Source organism: Chelmon rostratus, chromosome 22 (genome assembly GCF_017976325.1).
Source record: "Chelmon rostratus isolate fCheRos1 chromosome 22, fCheRos1.pri, whole genome shotgun sequence".
NCBI classification, from domain to species: Eukaryota; Metazoa; Chordata; class Actinopteri; order Chaetodontiformes; family Chaetodontidae; genus Chelmon; species Chelmon rostratus.
Genome location: NC_055679.1, coordinates 19,716,932 through 19,738,620, shown reverse-complemented (window position 1 = coordinate 19,738,620; position 21,689 = coordinate 19,716,932). Strand labels below are relative to the sequence as shown.

General features: G+C 45.2%; 1 protein-coding gene across 1 annotated transcript; it reads left to right on the top strand.

Annotated features, from left to right (window-relative positions):
- The first annotated feature begins 1,490 nt into the window (after positions 1-1,490).
- Positions 1,491-12,036, top strand: LOC121625521 (shaker-related potassium channel tsha2-like). Its single transcript, XM_041963631.1, has 2 exons — positions 1,491-5,080; positions 11,514-12,036. Exon 1 carries the CDS (start codon positions 1,681-1,683, stop codon positions 3,121-3,123), a length of 1,443 nt encoding a protein of 480 aa, XP_041819565.1. The 5' UTR covers positions 1,491-1,680; the 3' UTR covers positions 3,124-5,080; positions 11,514-12,036.
- The last annotated feature ends 9,653 nt before the right edge of the window (positions 12,037-21,689 follow it).

The window sequence follows — 21,689 nt, the reverse complement described above, 5'->3', positions numbered from 1 at the left end:
AAGGTGGCGATCCAGTTGTCTGACGGTTTGTTTGAAGTGACTCTCTCAGAGCTTCAGGTCTTTCATATCTGTGGTTTTTATTGTGACGTCACAGAAACAGTCCTCACCTGCAGCCTTTATGATGCATTTTGGGTTTTTTTCCTCTTTTTTTATTGAACTGAGGTGAGGTGACAGAGAACAACAGGTTTAGTTTACGAAAAACAGAAAATGACCACGTGTTTTAAACAATATCATGAATTTCAGTTCCATAAATACCAGTAAAATATACTCTGATGGAGGTGCTGCTCGGCACCGGTCAGATGTTTTTTCTTGTATTCTAATCGTGTTGGCTGTGTTACTTGTGTTACTTGTGTTACTTGTGTATTGTGTATTTTCTGAATGAGCCTCGCGCACTGACTCTTCCTCTCTGTGAAGGCTGGAAGATGCAAATCTGTTTCTTTCCTTTTCATGTCGTCTCATTTTTTCATTCCCCCTGCAGCTCCCTCGGGCCATTCCATGGGAAAAGAAACTTTTCCTGCGGCCCTGGGAGAAATCCAGCTATTTTAGGAAAACACGTCACTGCTTTGAGCTGCAGCCCAGAAACTCTCCCTTCTTTCCATCATCCAGCTTTCCTTTTTTTTCTCTCCTGACTTGTTGCACAGCGCAGCAGTGTTTACCTTCCATTCAGTCATGTCGCTTTGAAACCCCCCTTTTCATAGGAGACGCGGGAAGGAGGAAGACTACAGCTCTCCGTGTCCTTCGTGTTTTTCATGCACAGAGCAACATGCCTGCAGCAGACACAGCGGAGGCATGACAGATCCTGCAAGTCGTGCACAACTTGTGGAGCAGCTCAGCAGCGTTCAGGGCTGCTGTGGAAACGTCAGCGAGGCTTCGTCTTGGAGCGGCTGCGGCGTGACATTGCAGAGCCTCTTTTCGTCCCCTTCCCCTTCACGTGTGTGTCACCTGAAACGATGGGTCGAAGGAGGAAGACAAAAGCCTGAGCCACAGGTATTCATTCAGGGTCACATCAGGAACGAAAAACGTTTTTTTTTTTTTTTTTTTTTTGCATGGAAATCGCATGTTTTTGCATGAAATTTTTCGCGCTTTCCGGTTTTCCAAACGCGCACTCACGCCTTCACTCATCAGTGCATGTCCGTGTTTGCAAATATCACATCACATTTCACCGCGAACAACAGCCCATGTGATAACCTTGAGCCTGTGCCACACTGGAGACAACAGGTTCATTACGCACGACCCTCTCCGTGCACGCAAACTCTCCACATTCCTCATATTTGCTCACGAGCTCGATGTCATTCTGTGCATGTTTGTGAGTGAAGAGCTGGATCAGATTCATCGGGAGCAAATGTGCGTGCGTGTGTGTTTTTATTTCCTTCTCAGTGAGAGAGTGTGCACACACACGTCACCTCGGGGAGGGCAAAGCCTGCTTAAGATGCAGTGAATGTGACAGCCGAGCCGATAGTCCAGACTACAGCAGCGCGTGGACGGGAAAGGTGAGCGGCGGGGGGGCCCCCAAAATGCCAGCGGAACCAGATCACCCGCAGACGTGACGCCGACACAGCAGCCGAACGGAGAGGGACACGCGGAGACGCTCAGCTGGGGTCCAAAGACGCGCGTGGGTGTCGGAGGGGGAACAGAGAGGACTGAGGTGCGGGAAACGTCGCCCTTGTCTGGGGGGGAAAGATGACAGTGGTGCCCGGAGAGAACCTGGATGAGACTGTGGCACTGGCCGCGCTGTCAGCCCAGGATGTGTACGACCCGGAGCGAGTCGAGAACCAGGAGTGCTGCGAGCGGGTGGTCATCAACATCTCCGGGCTGCGCTTCGAGACGCAGCTGAAGACGCTCGCCCAGTTCCCCTCCACTCTGCTGGGGGACCCGCGCAAGAGGATGCGCTTCTTTGACCCGCTGAGGAACGAGTACTTCTTCGACAGGAACAGACCCAGCTTCGATGCCATCCTCTACTACTACCAGTCCGGGGGGAGGCTCAGGAGACCCGTCAACGTGCCGGTGGACATTTTCATGGAGGAGATTAAATTTTACGAACTGGGGGAGGAGGTGATAGAGAATTTTAAGGAGGATGAGGGCTTTATTAAGGAGGAAGAGCGCCCGCTGCCTGAAAACGAGTTCCAGCGACAGGTTTGGCTCCTGTTCGAGTACCCGGAGAGCTCCGGACCCGCCAGGGGCATCGCCATCGTTTCCGTGCTGGTTATTCTCATCTCCATTGTGATTTTCTGCTTGGAGACTTTGCCCGAGTTCAGAGAGGAGGCCAGAACGTTTGACGAGCAGCTGGGGGTGAACGGAACCGCGCGCGCAAAGAAGCCAAACCCGTTCACTGACCCGTTCTTCATCGTGGAGACGCTCTGCATCATCTGGTTCTCCTTCGAGCTGTTGGTCAGGTTCCTGGCCTGCCCGAGCAAGCCCGCTTTCTTCAAGAACATCATGAACACCATCGACATCGTGGCCATCATGCCCTACTTCATCACTCTGGGGCTGGAGTTAGCGGAGCACCAGGGGAACGGACAGCAGGCCATGTCGCTGGCCATCCTCAGGGTCATCCGCCTGGTCCGGGTCTTCCGGATCTTCAAGCTCTCCAGACACTCCAAGGGGCTCCAGATCCTCGGGAAGACCCTGCAGGCGAGCATGAGGGAGCTGGGACTGCTTATATTCTTCCTTTTCATCGGGGTCATCCTCTTCTCCAGCGCGGTGTACTTTGCGGAGACCGACGACCCGGAGTCGGGCTTCAGCAGCATCCCGGACGCTTTCTGGTGGGCCGTGGTGTCTATGACCACGGTGGGCTACGGGGACATGTGTCCAGTCACCATCGGGGGTAAGATCGTGGGCTCCCTGTGCGCCATCGCCGGAGTGTTAACCATCGCGCTCCCGGTGCCGGTCATCGTCTCCAACTTCAACTACTTCTACCACCGGGAGACGGAGCACGAGGAGCAGTTCCAGTACACGCACGTGACCTGCGGCCAGCAGCAGCCGCCATTTGGAGAGTTCAAGAGAAGCGACAGCAAGCCGTCCCTGTCCAAGTCCGACTACCTGGACAGCGAGGACGCGGACTCCATCAAATACACCAACTGCAGCCCGCACAAAGCCTACACCGGGAAGCTCACCGATGTTTGACTCGGACTCACAATTACGCATCAGTGGCGCGCGGAGGGAACCTTTGAGCGCCACCCGCAACATCCTGCACTCTGGTTTGAGTTTAGACTGGCGAGCTCCTTATTTCTGCCATCAAAGGGATTCATTTACATCAGCACAGCGGATGGATTATACGAGAATTCACTCTGTCTCCCACAAACAGTCTTCCATTACGCGCCATGAGTCGGGGGGAAGCTTCGGAATGATCAGCCTGTAGCCAGTTGTAGCACTTTATTATTGTAATGTTTCTCTTAGTAATGCGTAATTTATTGCCACAGTGATGCAGGTTTAAAGTTTACATTTGCTTTTCTGTTCATCTGAAGCAGAGACGACACAGGACCAACGTAATCTAAATTTACAGAGTGATGCAGGCGGCACATGGTGGCTGTTTTTATTATGGTCTCCCACAGACACACACACACACACACACACACACACACACACACACACACACACACACACACACACACACACACCTGTTATTTCACCCTTGTATTTTCCATTCAGGCTGGATGGAGCTCAGTGGTGGATCAGATGATGTGCAGCAGGCTGGAAGAATCAATTATCCTAAAATTAAATGACTTTGATGGCAGATTTGATTATAACCTCTATTCTGAAATCACACTGCAGCACAACGAGCCTACAAGACAAGAAGCAGGGCACACGCACCCCGGTGATATGCTGATTTAAATGTTTCAGGCTTCAGGAGCCTGAAATCCTCCATGGCAGCCTGTTTGTAACAGCATTATGAAACCAGGTGCAGCTTTTCCAATCCAAGAGCGCCACTATGTGGCTGAAACGGGGCCCTGCACCTTTTCACTGGATGCAGTTTCTATAGCAACCTTCCAGACTTTTCTGTATTGTCTGCCACAGGAATAAAAGGATGCTGAAGCTGTAGAGACGAGGCTCAGCGAGGCCACAAAACCACCATGTTGTGGAAGCCTCCATGTTGTTTGAGTCCAGCAGCTGAATCGAACGCATCGTTTCCCTCTTTAACAGCGAGTCTGAGCAAATGAAACGTATTCACATGCAGGTGTTTAACCTGCTGTCCCTACAGCTCAGCCCCCTCCACAGAGAGGCTCCAGACTGAGCTGCAGCCAGCTATCACGCTCATTATCTGCTATTTTAGAAACATCGACAAAAGCAACAAATATTCATCACAAGGTCTTTTATTGAGGCAGGAAACCCCAAAATGATTCAAAATAGAAAAGCTAAGAAATCCTCCAGAAATCAATAGTTTATGATACAAACAGACACACTTTGGTTGATTCAGGTCGACTGATACTGAGTCATGAGGCTGAGGATATTTTCACCACACAGACATTAATATTTGAGGACAAAAATATCAGTTTTTACATAAAACAAACATCTTGCTGCAATGAATGTTGAGACGAAATGACCTGAAGCAGGAGATTTTGAACTGGAATGAATCAGGATGCAGACACTAATATTTCTGTGATCAGCTGATCAGCCGAGCTCTGACGCTTTCATTTGAACAGATTTCAACCAATAGACTAAGTCGATCCATATTTCAGCACTTGCCCTGATATTTTGTGAACTGATCAGTTCTCGTCAGATTAAGAACAGTTAAAAAACAGGCCGCCTGCCGTATTTTAAGGTTTCCATAATTAGCTCCGTCATTAAAGCACCTTACTCCTCCGGACTCCAGGGACGAATCATTCAACCAAATCTAATGGAAAAAAGGGGGATTTTTAACAGACTGGAGGAATTAAACTGGGTCCAGCAGACGTTCCCACAGTGAAGGTCACATGTTCACCATCCTGTTGGATTATTAACTGATGGATTGATGGATGGAGGTCTGATGGAGTTTTTACTGCTGACTCATCAACACGGACAGACAGATGGACGGACGGATGACGACTCTTCAACTCAGACGGCCGACAGACTCATATCAGCGGAGGGCTGATCACACAGACAGGTGAGTTCAACCTGCACATTAAAGCACCCAGAACACGTTTCTTCATCGCAGAACATCAGCAGGTTCATTCAGCGTCTTCCTGCCTGATAATCAATAACTACAGCGTGTGTTCGTCTAATCAATTGGCAGCTGTTATTTTAGGAGCTTGTTCATAGAAGCAGATTAAACTTTTTCACATCAGTTGAGGAGATATGTTGATTTAAAGCAGCAGTAATTGGCTGTTGGCCACTAGGGGGCAGCAGAACAAGTAGAAAAGCCAACATAAAGCTGAATCATTGAACTTGTTAGCAAACAGTTTGCTGCTCTCGCGTCCAGCAGACACAGAGCAACACGCCTCTCTTTTAGCTCTGTTTTTGGTCTCCTCCACTTCCCGAGGTCTTTAGCTGCTAACTGCTGCACTGTGTTCACCAGCTGGTCACTGAGTGTTCATTTGTTCTGTAGAGGATGTTGATTGGTGCATCTTTAATCTTTAAAATCGCTCTGTGAGGCAGGTAACGTCTATGTTCTCCTTATTTAGTGTCATTCAACATTCAAGACTTACACTGAATAAAATAACACCAAACATCTGCAGGTGGGACGAGATTTTAAGACTCAGAGATCAAAGAATGAATGAAAATGAAGGTTTTTGCGTGTTTTTTCTCAATAAGGCAGAACCTGATGCGTTTCAGAGGCGCTGTAGAATAAATGCTGGTGTAAATAAAGACAGGACCAGATTCCTGCTTCCTGCTTGGCCTGGCTGCTCATCAGCTGTGTGTAATAAGGAGGCGGTGCTTGTGGCTCAGGAGCTGGAGAAGGTTGTCTGTGTTGGTGGTTTAAGCCCCGCCTCCTCCTGTCCACGTGAAGCGTCCTCAGGCGGGACGCTGAGGCCGAATGAGTGCAGCTCGCCATCAGTCACCGTCCCTGCACCACACTGTGGTTATAACACGTGAGTGAGTCCAAACTCAAGACTCATTTTCAGACCCTGATCCTGATCAGTGATAAACAGGCTGATATATCACTTAAATATGATTGGACTGTGATGATCAGTCATAGAAACAAAGAGCAAAAACTGGAAAAATAATCTAAAGTCCTGGAAACCTCAGTTCAACAGATTGAAACATGAAGTTTGAAGTGTCATTTAGACCAATAGAACAGCAGCGTCCCTGTAAAACCATGCAGGATAATGATGATGATGAGGAGGAGGAGGAGGAGGAGGAGATGCTGCTGACAGAAGCCTGTGACCTCTGTGGCGTCACTCAGCTGCAGTACAGCTGGAAGCCTGCAGGTGGCAGCAGCTGCTGCAGGAAGTCTGCTCTGTGCAGCTGTTCAGGACTCTGCTGGCTCACATGAGTCCTCTCAGCTGGATGAAACAGACTCAGATCCACTTCCAATTCAGAATTTCCCTCCAATTTTTAAAAATAAATCACTTCCTGTTTTCTCTCTGCTCATGACCCCGGACTGTTGATCTGTGGCTGCTTTCATGCTCCGCGTTCTCGTGCATGTGGTTTGTTTGGGCTGATGTGAAAACTGTTGGAGGAACTCTGGTCCGGACTGAGGTGGTCTTGATCAGATCCAGTTGAACTCTGGTCTGGACTGAGGTGGTCCTGATCCGGTCCAGTTGAACTCTGGTCTGGACTGAGGTGGTCCTGATCCGGTCCAGTTGAACTCTGGTCTGGACTGAGGTGGTCTTAATCCGGTCCAGTTGTTGGAGTTTGTGATTTTAGCATGAAAACAAACTTTAATTCCATCTGATCATCACACCTGTATTTGACTTTGTATGTATTTAGTAGCCATGGCAACAGGTGAGGGCAGGGACCTCACCTGCTGTTTTATAAACGTCCTCATTCTTGTTGTTTCCTGAAAGTCTCCGTTCAGAATGAGATGACGCTTTAAACCACATTAAATTCTCAGACAATCGTAGGTTGAAAGTAGAAACTGAAAGTTTGCAGGAGGAAGATTAACTCCAGGACTTCTGACCAGAAATCAGTTTGTGAACTGTTTCCAGGTGTGAACAGAAGCTCGTCTCTCTGGTTTGACTCCGGAGCTCCAGCTGCCGCTCGTCTCGCTAACGAGGAGCGACACAGGTGGTTGGAATGCAGCTCGTTAAGCTTCATCCAGGACTCTGTGGATCCAGCAGGTCGTAGCTCTTCTGCGTGTTTTCCTGTTTCATCCGCTCACAAACGCAGTTTAAGATCACTGAAACCAGAAACTCGGCTTGTTTTCTTTTGTTCGTGCGACGGCGACACGCTAACGTCCGGTCACTCTTCCACTTTAACTGAGGAACGCCAGGTGTGGATCTACCTGTGCGGGATGTTGCTGGATTGTTTTGTGTTATACTGGCAGGTGTTTCTATTATTCTGTCCATTCACTTGAATGAGGATGAAGAAGAGGAGCAGCTCTGAGTCGACTGGTCTCAGTCTGGTCTTTGTTTGTTCTTCTGGTCTCTCCGTCAGCGTGTGAAGGTGGAGGCACAAACACCATGTTTGTTCAGCGAGTTGTTTGAATCTATCTGGTTACATAACTGAGAGCAGGAGACAGCTCACAGCTAAGGGACGGCGTCCCCCAGGGGAGGGTGATTGGTCAGAGTCTCTTCCTGTGTGGTCACCTCCTCCTCCTCCTCCTCCTCCTGCTCCGCCCTGCGTGTCCTCTCTGAACATATGCAGCCGGTGCGGGTGGAGGTAAACAGGTTTCCCCTTGGATGACACTGCTGCTGTTGACGGGGCAGAGTTACACTCTGACAGCTATTGTTAGCGTCTTTGTCAGCGCTGAGGGAAACTGTCCTGAAGCCTGGAGTGGCCTGCAGTGAGTTACACCTCCACCTCCTCCACCTCCACCTCCACCACCTCCTCCACCTCCACCACCACCACCCAACCCACTCCTTTTTCCACTTCATGAAAGACAAACAGGCACGTGTGGAGGTGAAGCTGGAGCAGGGCGGAGTTTAACAGGAAACACATGATGGAGCAGATCGTAGCAAACGTCACAGAATTATTTTTAGTTTGTTCGTTTTTAAACCCTCGCAACTTTATCGACCTTCGAAACAACGACAAAAACAAAATAAAGCAGAACAAACGACCTGAACTGAAGCTCCGCTCTGACTTTTAGAGCTTTTAATCAATAAAACATCTCGGAGTCCTGGTGACGATTGTTAAAAGAGACGAGCGGCGGTTCCCTTTATTTACCCTGCAGGTGTCGACAGTCACTCTCACTATCGATCAATCGATCGATTTTATCAATAAGTTCATTATTCAGGCTCCAGCTGTGAAGCCGACAGTCTGCACGCAGAAAACGAGAGCAGTCATTGGTTTATTTCCACTTCCTGTGTGATGACTCATTCATAGATATGTGAGAGTCAGCTGTTATTGATGAAGTTTAGATGTGATCATTGATAAAGTGTAGCTGTGATTATTGATAAATGTAGCTGTGGTTATTGATACAATTTAGCTGTGATTATTGATAAAGTTTAGACGTGATTATTGATTGGTATCGCTGTGATCTGAGTCTTTCAGCCTTCTGTCAGCTTTCCTGCAGCTTCGTGTTGGTTCAGGTCGAGTTTCAGTCTTATTTAAAGACACGTTTGTCACTTACACTTGATGAATGACAGTCACGAGACCTTGACCAGCACAACAGTGACAGCAGCTGCTGAGCTGCGGTCGCCATGGTGACAGGATCACAACATCCACACAACATCACGCTGAAGTGGTTTAATGCTGTTTACACTGATTCAGCAGCATGAGTCTAATTTCACAGAAGCCTTTCTTTATTCAGCCTGTGCAGTGTAAGCAGGTGGAGGTTTACACCACCTGCCAAAAAGACTAAATTCCAGTTTTTTGGCTCACATGATAGGTAGTAAGACTGTTACCATAGCAACAGAGAATACTGACTCGTGACTGGCTGGAGAGTTTGCATTATTTCCTGTCGTGTAGAAATGCATCCTATCAGCTGGAGGGCTGCTGGTTCAGCTGCTCTGACGCTGCAGCGCCCCCTGCTGGCTGGAGGAGTGCAGTTTGTTCTGAGTGCTGCCAGCCTGCAGCCTGAACTGAACCTGTTAAGGTCTGAAGAGCTGAACACCAGGAGCTTCAGCCTCGGCTACCTCAGGCTTTGTTTGGATGCTTAGCTTGAAGTGATGTGTGGTGGTTATTTGGCTTTACTCGCCTCTTCTGCAGGCTGTTATTGGACTTTTTCCTGCAGTAGCAGTTTGTACTTGAGCTAATCTTCATTCATTAACTGCATCATATGAAACAACAAGAAGCCACAACAGCAGGCAGATTCTCCTGGTTGGAGTAAACATGAAGCCTGATTTGATTTGATTTTACACACACGCCAAAATCTTTGCAAACTTCTTCTTCTTCTTTTAGTTTCTGGCAGACTAGTTTCAGGAAGGGCATCGCTGCCTCCTGCTGGTAAAAACCAACAGGCTGTCTGTGTTTATTTGCATATAGAGCATTAACGATGCAGAACACCTCGTCTGTCAGTCGATTAAACCTCATCGTTCCTGTGACTTTGCTATTGATTATTACTTGATGTCCCCTGACTTTGCCTTCCTGGAGAACGGACTATTTTTAGCCGTTACTACATGGAAAATGTGCAGCCATGCTTAAAGATGCCAGCTGATAATACCTTGAGTCTGCTGGAGGGAAGTGAAGCTCGACAAACAGCAGAGAGCAGTTTCACAGGATTATTTTAGAGATGAACGCCGTCCACAGCTGGTTGGACTGCTGCTGTTTATGGTCCAGCTCACCGTCTGCTTGGTTGTCTTGCTGCAGCTCGTCACGTCCTGTCCAGAGGAGGTTTTTCACGCTGTCTGTGGTCGCACATAGTTTCCCACCAGCGACCGTAGTTTACACAGATTAAAGTGGGTCTATAAAGTGAACCTGCAGAGTTTGTGGCTGGGTTAAAACCTCCTGCAGCCTCCGGGGGTTTGATCTCAGAGGCCCCAGCTGGTGACAGAGCAGGTAAACTGGGTCGAAGAGACAGAACCACTTCTATTAAAACGTGCACATGAGCAAAAGAGAGTCAACTCAACAGCAAATCCTCATTTATTGCCTCAGTGAAACCCGTTTGGAGTGAACAGAGTGTGCTGCTGTGTGGAGAAGTGAAGGGCGGAGGCAGATTCAGTAAAATGAAGGAAAGATTTAGTCATCTGGATGATCTGAATTATTAATTCTAGTGAACAAATTAAGTAATTCAAGGGTGCAAATCACTAAATTGTGGGAACAATTTAATAAATTGTGTGCAGGAAAGGGATGATTTCTCAAGCGCTCCCCCTGCCGATGTTTCACAGGGTCAGCATGAAAGATATTAATCTGGCTTTTCATCAGATCTCCTGTGCAGGAGTCTTCCCGTCATCCAGGCCGTCGTGACCCTTTAACGTTAGCTTGATGTTGCCGGTCGGCGTCGTTCGCTCTGACGACAGCTCGGCTGCCCTGTGTGCACAATCAAGACAGAATAAACAGGAAGTGATGGCTGCTGGTTTGTCCTGTCCTTGGCTCTGCTTCCTCAGCATGTGACTGTGGTGATGGAGATGGCCTGGAGTGTGTGCGTGTGTGTGTGTGGGCGATGGAGAGACTGGGGAAAAGGGAATATTCAGATGTCAGAGCACAGATTTCACGTTCACAGAGTGCAGGTTTGTTCCCACGTCTCCGTATACGAGACGTCTCTGAAGTTTTAGATTATCCAGATAAATACTCAGCGAGTCTCTGAATACGCTGAAGTTTGCTTGTTGGTTTGAGTATTTGCTTTTCAAAGCTCATTAGCAGGTGGACCATCTACTGTAAGATATCACAGCCTTTGAGATCATCTCTGAAATCAACACATTGTCTTAGAGGAAAGCTCGTTACTGTGCTGCAGCTGCAGTCCCAAAACACTTCGGCTTTCATTTGGCTGCTTTGCAGATTTGTGTTTAGGAGAACGAGCCTGGATGTCACAGAGGCCGGGAAAATTCCAGTCAAACTGAACTCTTCGCCCTAAATCAGACCTTTGAACTTGACGCGAGCGCTTGAAGCTCGACAAACACGTCGAGTCAGCGATTCAGAAACAGTCGTTGCCTGTTGACGATCAGACATTTGCTGTAACGATGTGCAGAGGGCTAACGTCGGGTTCAGACCTGACCCGACAGACGTCGGGCGTCCAGGGTAGAATCTGTGGTCATAGTGGACGATAACTGTCAGTCATGTGTTGGTGACCAATAGGAGCTCAGAGTGCTCTTCACCTGTAAACAAGGTGAGGTGAAAGAATGATGAGGCTTTACCTCACAGACAGCCAGCGTCACACACGTCACACGCCATGTTTGTTTACATTCTGGTTCCAGGAAGTCAGTCCCTGTAGCTCCTCCCTCGTGATGACATCACACAGGTGGAGGACCAACGTGTAGAGACATCATGTGACCTGAAAACAGAACCATCCTGCAGCAGAACGTTGTAGTGAGTCATCAGTGTTTCTGTTTGTTTTTCAGGCGATGAGCCTCCACCTTCGCTTCTCCTTCGCTGCACCCGGTGAAACCAAAAGAGACGCCATCCCCGCTCCCCCCGCCCCTCCTCCGCCTCCTCTTCCTCCTTCCTGTGACAAACTCTGGCTAAAAACACTGACTCTGGCGGGAAAGGCGGAGCTCTGAGACTCCTCCCCGTCACAGGAGGGGCCACGATGGGACTCCGAGGTACGACAAACGTTACTTGAATCATCTGCTATGCCTGCTGGCTCATGGACTCCTCCACAGGGTTTCTGGGAGGTCGCTCCTCTTGCTGTAGAGAAAAACAACGTGTACATCTGTCTGTGTGTTGCATATCATATTCAAACCAAAACCTATTAATGCATGTTCGGAAAGTAGAGCATGGAAACAGAAGAAAACAAGCCTGACCCAACACCGCTAATCTGTAACACGGGAACAATGACCACAACGACAACGACAACGACAACAACAACAACAACAATAACAACAATAACAACGACAACGACAACGACAACAACAACAACAACAATAACAACGACAACGACGACAACGACGACAACGACGACAACAACAACAACAACAACAACAACAACAACAACAATAACAACAATAACAACGACAACAACAACAACAACAACAACAACAACAACAACGACCACAACCACAACGACAACAACAACAACAACAACAACAACAACAATAACAACAACGACCACAACGACCACAACAACAACAACAACAACAACAACAGCTCATCGATATCAAGTTTCTTCAAAGGATTCTGTTTGACTAGTTAGTTGCTAAATCTCTATTTTTAAACTATCATACTGTATATGTTTTATATGGAGAGGAATTGGTTAACCTCGTGAATTATTTTGTAGATTTTTAACATTTTTGCTAATGTGTTTTAATTCTTCTTCTTATTTCATTTGATTTCTTCCATTTCTGCCTTTGTAAACACAAAGCAGCTCCAGCAGGAAGCGCTGAGGAAAATGTCTGTCGGCCGAAAACAGGAAGAGAAAGCTGAAACCATCGCAGACGTTTCACTTCTGATTTTCTGTGGGTGATTTTGAATGTGTCTGGTGGCGTTTGGGTTTTGATCAAAATGCTGTATATCTGTTATATCGATAACATCTACCTCAGTGTCCGCTCATTAACGACAGAAGCTTTAACACCTGAATGACGTTGGTGTCCGTCCCTTACCTGAACTCTGTCATCAGACCTGGATTGAGTTTTTAAATGTCTCTCTGATTGTCTGGTGCAACTAAATGAACCCAAACGCTCTGTAAACTGCCATTTAATAACTTCGAGAAGTCAGAGAAATGCTAAAGACACGCATACCAAACCACAGTGACGAGGGGTGAATACAATGAAGAGAATATGGGCCTTTTGATTAAATATGGGATGTCATCAAGCCTGATTTCAGCCAAACATCTTAGAGCCTGACATCATGATTTTCTTTGCACATTTTAATTTATTTGTGGAATTGTTTTGTGACTGTTTCTGAAGTAAATGTTGATTTAAGGGCAATAATGTACCGCAGAGGCTTCCTGCCGTTGAATACGTGGAGTCAGCCTGTCTTAAAAACTGCTAAACCTAAAACAGTTTATTACTTTGAGGATTTAATGGAAGTTGAATTTGATGTCAGCTGATGGTGTAAATGCTGGTTCACAGGCTTTCCCCGCCCTGACAATAATCCCGTCCTGATGTCTAATCTGTAAATTTCCATCAGAATATCTGTGACATTCGTAGGATCTGAATATTTGGGAAATCCTGCTGTTAGCGCTCTTTCAGATTCAGAGAGGATGGATATCAGTTTGATGTCAGTCCAGGGTCCAGTACAGAGACAGGCACAGGTTGCGTTTAGCCTAGCTTAGCACACAGGCTGGAAGCCTGCTAGCATGAAATGCAACTTCCAACAACTCAAAGCTGCCTTGTTTACATGGTTTTCGGTGGTTTTACAGAGTTGAAAATGTGTGATTTACTGTACAGACACAGATCTGGGACACTTCTTGCCTAGCTTAGCACAAAAACTGGAATTTTAAAGGAAATTGTCATTTGTAGTGGCCACAGGATCAGCCTGATCACCTTGCTGCCGTCTGGCAAGTCACACCAAAGTATCCGCTGCCGAATCACCAGAACAGGAAGAGAAGAAAAGCTCTGGTTATTACAGCTTGACAGTTTTTATTATTCTAACACGGTTAGCCCCGACTTCTAGCCTCTAGCCTAATCACAGCATTTAATAGCCCATACTGGCTAGGCTACTTATGTAGTGTGTTATGTTATCTTAGCAAAAAGACTGGGAGCAGGGGGAGAAGCTAAAAATCCACTTCTGATGGCAGCTTTTATTACCATGATATATCTCGTTTATTGAACATGTAGAAATATAAATGTAAAAGCCAAACAGTGCGGTTTAGAAGTGGTTAGCATTGGAGCTGCTTATTGACCAACAACCGTTAGCATCTCAGAAGTCCTGTCCTCGTGGAACGGTCTGTAGAAAGCTCCGACATTTTGGATGAATGCAGCTTTGAGCTGTCGGATTGTTGTTTGTACTTTTGATGGAGCTAAGCTAGCAGTTTAGTCTGGTCTTTGCGCTAAGCTTGGCTTTGTGCTTAGGATGGGGAAGTCGTGGACCACCGTCCTCCGACTCTGATGGGCGGTACTCGTCTTCGTTGGATTTAGGCTTCGGGAGTGAGAGTGGTTAGGGTACGAATGTCACGGAGAGCCAATCAGAGGCGAGAGAGCATGGCGGGTCATGCCGTCGCCATCCTGTGATCTACCTCTGGATAGATCTGGAGATCGTCGAAGCTAATTCCCTTCCTCTCATCTGACTCTGGGGAGGGTGACAAACAAAAATATTTCCCAAAATGTTGATCTTAATGTCGTCACCATCAGCAAACGTCGGTCGTACTCGCCATCGCCGTCGCCATCAAAGCCCGAGCATCAACTCTGCACTTTGTATTGTTGTAATTCTGCTTTGCTTAGACATAAAAACAGCCGAGGGGGGTTTCTGTTGGACAGAGGCACTGATGAGCTGTGACTGCGCATTAGTTATGATGATTAATGTATTCTGCATACTGTCTGTGCAACAATAATAATACAGTTTCTCCCCTGCGAGGGCAGCAGCGGCGTCCTCGTGACTAAACTTCAGCCTCATATTTAACCCCCACCTGATGTTCACCACATGTAACATGCATCGCCCCATCGTGGACATTCTCATGTTCATTATCAGCTGCAGGCTTGTCACCAGATTCTTTCATTTTCATGCAAAATAAGAAAAAGCAATAGTGTGATTGATTCCTGTGTTCTGGGAACTTCAGCGTGGAAGCAAAAAGCATTTTGAATTCTTCTTTTCTGTTTTTCTTTTTTTAATTTCCAGTTTTTGTCGCCATGTTTATTTTGACAATCTTCAATTGTGATCTATTTTTGATAAAATAAATCTTTAATCCTGATCAGTTCCAGTCTTCATGTGTGTCGAATGCACATGCAGATGCGTCATTTTCTGTTTCTTGTTGGTTTGTCACGTTCCACAAGGTTTGAACGGTGAGTCTGGAATAAAACACCATCACATCCATCCTGTGATCCTCTGTGAATCGGTTGGTGGAGAGGTGGTGCGGGTCTTCTGCCACAGCTGCACACCTGCTTTGTAAATCACCTTTAAATCTCCAAAAAGGAGAAACCTACGATTCCTTCTTTTCATGATGGCGCCCCCTAGTTTCATATCCATCCATGTAGATGGAGATCTTCTCTCGATACAAATCTTACATAAAACACTAACACGTCAGCTGGAACAAAACATTCCTCACATCACTTTCTTTCATTTTTGTAATATATTCTTTGTAGGTGTGGCCCCGTCATCACCTGTCTTACCTGCAGTTTTCACCCCATGACTACAAAGCCCTCAACCAACAGAAAGATGGGACGTCAGTCACAGAGAAGATTTACATGCACGTCATGTTTTCTGTGTCTGTGTAAAAGATCACAGTCAGTTCTGGTTCAAGGGTTCGTGTTCATCAGCCAAATATCAAAATCCTAAAAAAATGAATGAATACATTATTGTGTATGTGCTTTGTTGTCTATGACCTCTCTCTCTCTCTCACACACACACATATATCTATATATCTATATGGATATATGTCTAGTTGTAGGAAGAAAGACGAAAATGAGCTTCACCATAGCAATCCTTGTCTCGCACTTCTGAAACCAAACCCCAGCCTTTGTCAATAAATGTGTTCTTTAACATGTAAAGCATAACGACGCTCATGTCTGCAGGGGCGTGGGGTTTGGAGTTGAAATGCTAAGCTGTGGCGTGAAATGCTTCATAGGTTAAGCTGAATATTAACTGCAAACAAAAAAAAAAACAGCAGATGTCACTTAGAAACGTGCAGTAACTGCAGTTATTCATCAATAAGCAATAATGCATGAAAAGTACAACATCATCAGCAAAGATGATTCGTCCGGTTGTTCATATCTGTGCATAAAACGTTGATAGTGCCTTAATCATAACCTGATTCAGAAAATAACCCTGTGAAATGCATCTGAAGTAGCGTAGAAGAAGAAAGTGTGTATTTCTATTAGCACTGTAGGGATGCAATCGACTGGTTGCACATAGAAATAATGTATTGTAAACTCATGTATTGAATGTACAGTAAGTTGTCTTCCTGCTTGGTGTTATGAAAGGAAAGAAATATGAAAAAAGAAAAATGTCCTCTATGGAAGCTCAAAGTGGACAAGACTACTGACATTAATTCAGCTGGTTTATCTCGTCTGACGATAATTTTCTTTTTGTGTTTGATGCCACAAAAATATGAAAATGTTGTGATGAGAAGAAAACAGTGATCAGAAAGTCAGCTGTGATATTGGGATGAAAATCTGCAGTCGTGTCCACTTTTGGTTCCTTCCTGATAGATTATTATTGGAGTAATGACATTCCTGATCTGTTTTCCACCGGCAGCATTGTTTGGTTTTGTTTTGTTTTGTTTTGTTTTGTTTTTTAACATGAGAACATTTTTTGGATTATTTTCGTCCGGGTGCTAAATATCGTCACATGTTATTGTCGCTCAAGTTAATGACGATGAAAGTCAACCTTTCGTCTGCAACGACACTGAAATCACAAATCAGATCATATAAAACTGAAACATAAAAAACACACAGAGACATTTAGAATTACATTTTGTTAAACATCAAACTAAGATGTTTTTTAACTTAAAAATTCATTTCTAAGTAGTTTGACAACAAAAATCTTAACTCAAGGTCCACTTACTATCTTTGTCCTGAGCTTTCAACAGAATGTCTTAATAACGAAGTTCTGGGAGAAGCTGTTCTGAGTTCAGATTCATTATTTTGAGGTCAAAATGAGCTGATGCTGTTCTGTGAAATGAAAGCTAATTAAAAAGTCAGAGTGAAGATGAGATAAAATTTAACCTAAAAAATAGTCCTGGAATTAAAGAAACTGTAAGGTCAAAATAAAATGTCATTGTTTCAGTTTTTCTTTGAACTTTGATGATCACACATTTTTTTTTGTGCCGCTAAAAAGTTTGAGTTCGATCGAAGTGAAGCTTCATTTGGAGAAGTCACATCGTTATCGCCAAACGTTTCCTCTGACGTCCTGAACGAGGCTGATGTGAAAGGCTGTGACTGATACTTTATTAATTTCCGATCAAAAAAATGTCAATAACACTGATGAACTCCCATCAGGGGAGGAGGAGAAGAAGACGACCTCCTCTGACTCCAGAGCAGAATAAAACATGGCGACCGTAGATCGTAGTCCGTCTCCACGTGTTCGGGTCCGTCGTTGTTCATCCACTGAACTGCGTGTTTGTGCTGATACAACAAAAAACTTTTGTCTGCAAAACCTCAACTTGTGTCTCCAGTGTTTAAAATCTCAAATAATACTTTATTTTTGTTAACTTGAGTGTCTGTGTGTTTCGCTGTGTGGCAGGTATATAAAGTTAAATAGCTGAAAATAGAGAACAAGTCTTTCATAATGTAACATATGTCCGGCTTGGGATCGTAAATACTGTATATGCACAACAGAGTCATTCTGAATACGACTTGTGACTGAGTTTAATGTGGCCTTTTCTTTCTCTTTAACGTACTGCAATGTTGTAAATGATTTGTATAATATGATATAATGTATATTAAAGTTAACAAGGCTTTATGTTTCTACCACCTATGTTTAATAAATAAATGAACTGTGCTCAACTCTATAACGAGCCCCTTTTTTAATACATTGTGTTCGTTAAAAACACTCAGTTGTTCCAGGTGAGGATGGTATTTCAGTGGTTTTATGTGTTTTTCGTGGTGTTACGTGGCTCAGGAGTCCTCAGTGAAGTCGTGTCATGTTCAAACTTTGACTCCTGTTTGCAGAGTCATGTCGATCCAGCAGATATCCTGTGTTCTGCTACTCCAGCCTCATTCAAAAGTAATGACCGTGAGCTGCAGGGAAACAGATCCATTACAGAAGAAAACTGCTCTGAGGGAGTCAGCAGAGACTTCAAATGGAAAAACCACAACTGAACTCAGACCATTAGCGCTGCTAACAGCTGCTGAATCAGCAGTCTGAACTTACAAACGGACCATCCCTGCAGCAGGTAGGCAGTGAAGACGTCCCTCCATAGCTTCATCCTCCAGCTCCTCCTGAGGGGACCAGAGGAGTTCAAAGGTCAGATGTGTTATATAACCCCTCCATCATTTCCTGATCTATCACATCATTTCCTCCCAGTCACCCGAGACTGGGAAAACCAGGGATGTGTTGTGTGAGTTGCTGAGCTTTTAGAGGTGCTGGACTCAGCTAACTTTGGACAGAGCGGGCTAGCTGTTTACAGTCCTCATGCTAAGCTACGCTAACCAGCTGCTGGCTGTAGCCTGATACTTAATGGATGTGAGAGTGGTATTGATCTTGAGTTTATTTCAAGTGCTGCAGATGTTACTGCAGCTGTGCTCCTTCCTCCCTCTTTTAATCGAAGATCCCAGACAGCCCAGTTGTGCTCAATCAGCAAAACTTTTTGACTGCAGCAACATTTGATCGGCGGCCATCAGACTGAGGCGACGGGCGGCTGAGAGATGAGGTCACTTTCCCTTTGTGTTTCTGAAACATAGATCCAATCCATATTAATAATTGATCAGTCTGAGGTGGATTCACGAGGTGAGCAATAACAGGAGGCAGCATGCAGAAGGTCTGAGCGGTCATGACTATTCTCCTCAGTCAACCGCTTTATGAACGGGCTTCAAGCCTTGTTTGTTAAGGTGGAAGTTATGGTGGTCCTTAAGGTGGACGTGTTCACGCTGTCAGCGCAAAAAAAAACAAACTAAAAAATGGTTTGAAACATTATTTTTGAGTATATTTTGATGCAGTGGGTCTCAACCTAAGGCTCAGGTCCCCACCGTGGGTCACATTTGATGCAGAATGGTATATATCTATGACTGATTTATTGCTAAATGTTTTAATAAACTATGAAATTACGTGTTTCAAGTGGGACTCCAGAAATGTCATGTCGCACTGTAATAAAAGCTGCTGGACGCAGCAGGTCTCACTTTAGCTTTTCCTCATTTCCCATCATACAACTCGACACTCGTTCAACACTGCAAATATCTACAGCCATGCTAATGCTAGCAACGCAGCATGCTCACAGCGACAATGCTAACGTGATGATGTTTACCAGGGATACTGTTCACCATGTTCACCATCTTAGTTTAGTGTGTTAGCATGCTAACATTTGCTAATTATCCCTAAACACAAAGTACAGCTGGGCTGTTTTGTAGGTGTCAGACAAGTGTCGACCTGATGGTGGCGCTAAATGAAAAGTCAATAAAGTCAATGAGATTCATCATCATCGTCTTGTGTGCAGCGGCCCTGTTCTGTCTGAATCGTCAATGAGCAGCTTATTTCACTTAGACAATCAGCGTAATCAGGATGAGCTGAGGCTCTGTGCCGTACGTGGACGGACGAGGAGTCGGTAGACGACTAATCTTTGCTTCACACACAGCCAATACTGAGCTTTATCACGGCCACAAAGTTCTCCCATCACTCAAATCTCGACTGGGATTAGCCAGTAATCCAAGGACATTCCCGTCCATTTGAAGATGGCTAGTGGCCGCGCTCATTAATCTAGGCCACAGCCCGAGTCACTCTGAGGCTCGCTGCCTCTCTTCTGCCCCGGAGGAAGCGTTTTGTTAGCTGACTTGGGAAGCAGTAAATCCTCGCAGGAGCGGTGCACAGTCATCCGTGACCGACTGATGAGCAAACTCAGCATTAAAGGCTCTTTATTTCTACATTTCTACTCTTTTCCCAGGAAGCGTCCAGATTATTGAAACGCAGTCCATCTGTTTGGCGGGACGTCCATGTAGGATTCATGCTGTCGCTCATCAGGAAGTCGTTTCTGGGTGCAAAATGACAACTTTAAGTACAGCAGCTCAGAACATGTTCACACTCACAGAAGGTAACGAGAAAACTGAGAAAATACCTGAAGCTGCAGACCAGCCAAAGAAAACAAGGACAACATTTGCAAGTATATAATTTCCTAAACATTTCCTGGAAATTTCCTGGAAAAAATCATGTAATTTACTAATTTTAGGGAGAACAGGGAGTTCCTGAGCGGGTAGAAGAAAGAAAGAAGCTGTTATTTACTGATTCATTGATGTAGTGTGGAAGTACTTTATTCTCCTTATACTGAACATGGATGCTGAATTATTGACTCGCTTGTAGGAAGATTTCACAGTAATTTCACATTTTTATTGCACACCTGACCTGTTCTGCACTCTTACACTACCAATTATCAGAAATTGATTATTTAACTTTTAAAATAAGATTAATTTAATCTTTCACATTAACATATATTCCCAGATGTAAGACACATTAATGAGCCTCATGTATCTGTCACAGCAGCAGGTTTGATATTTTCCTCCTCCTCGTGTTATTCAGGTTGTTTTTCAGAGGAACACGTCTGCACTAAATCATAATTCCAGCATGAAAGCAGGCTGAGGGGCAAAGCAAGGTTGATTCCTCTCTTAACAGAAAGTGGAGGGATTTTTTTATTTTTATAATTTTTTGGGTCAAACCATCAGAGAGCCACAGGGGGGTGGCAAGAGAACCCAGCAGTACATGTCAGCCTAGTGAGCATCGATGCACGCACACACAGACAGCAGTATTAGCTGCTATATAATTAATTACGATAAGCTGTCACGCACTGATGGGTGAACTGCTGCATTTTCTCATTCAGCGTGCGCCACTAAACCCCTGCACCCCCCTCCGGATGTTGAATGGTGCAGATGACCAGGACCCTCAGCAAAAATAGACCGCAGAATCCCCTCAAAGAAATAGGAGTTTTCTAAAAATAGCTCTCTCTCACACACAAAAGGCTTCATGTGGCTTCATGCTGCATGAAGGGATTCCCTGAAGGTTGCTTTCAACATTTACATCTTTGTTGTCGGCTGGAAGGAAGAAACAAATGCAGCGTTATAGGAACAGAATAATGATCTGAGCTCCACGAGCTCAGTAAGGATTCTGATAAAATAATAATAATAATAATAATAATAATAATAATAATAATAATAATGATTGTATCTGTACGAAGCCTTTCGTGCAGAGATGCAGCCCAAAGCAAACTGCATTCACTGATGAAGATGGTGAGATGTGGTCGAAAGCCCGAACAGGAGAAAGTCAGATGACCTTGTGTTAATATTATCTTGTCAAACTGCTGTTTCCAAGCTCAGTAAACAAAATTCATGCTCACTTAAAAACTCTGGTGTGTTTTTAATGTGATTAGCGCTGACGGTGTTTGACCTGATGGTGGCGCTACATGAAAAGTCAGAGGATCAGTTAATTTGTCACAGTTCATCCTGAGGGGAACAAGAACATCTGAACCAAATTTCATTCAAAGCCACAACTCTCAGCCTCACGGTGGTGCTGGAGGAGCCATGTGCTGATGAAGACCAGGTGTTATGATTGAAAGCCACTAAATGGACTTTGAGAGGAGATAATAAACTGATGCTTTCAGGAATGAACATTGAAACGTAGCAGCACGTTGTTGGAAGGTGGATTTCTTCTCCTTTGATGGAGCTAGGCTAGCATTTTCCCTCTGCTCCCAGTCTTTGTGCTAAGCTACGCTAAGCGGTCATCTGTCCTGGACACAGAGATCAGGCTGACAACCAATTTAGGATTTCCTCTTCCTGTAACATTTA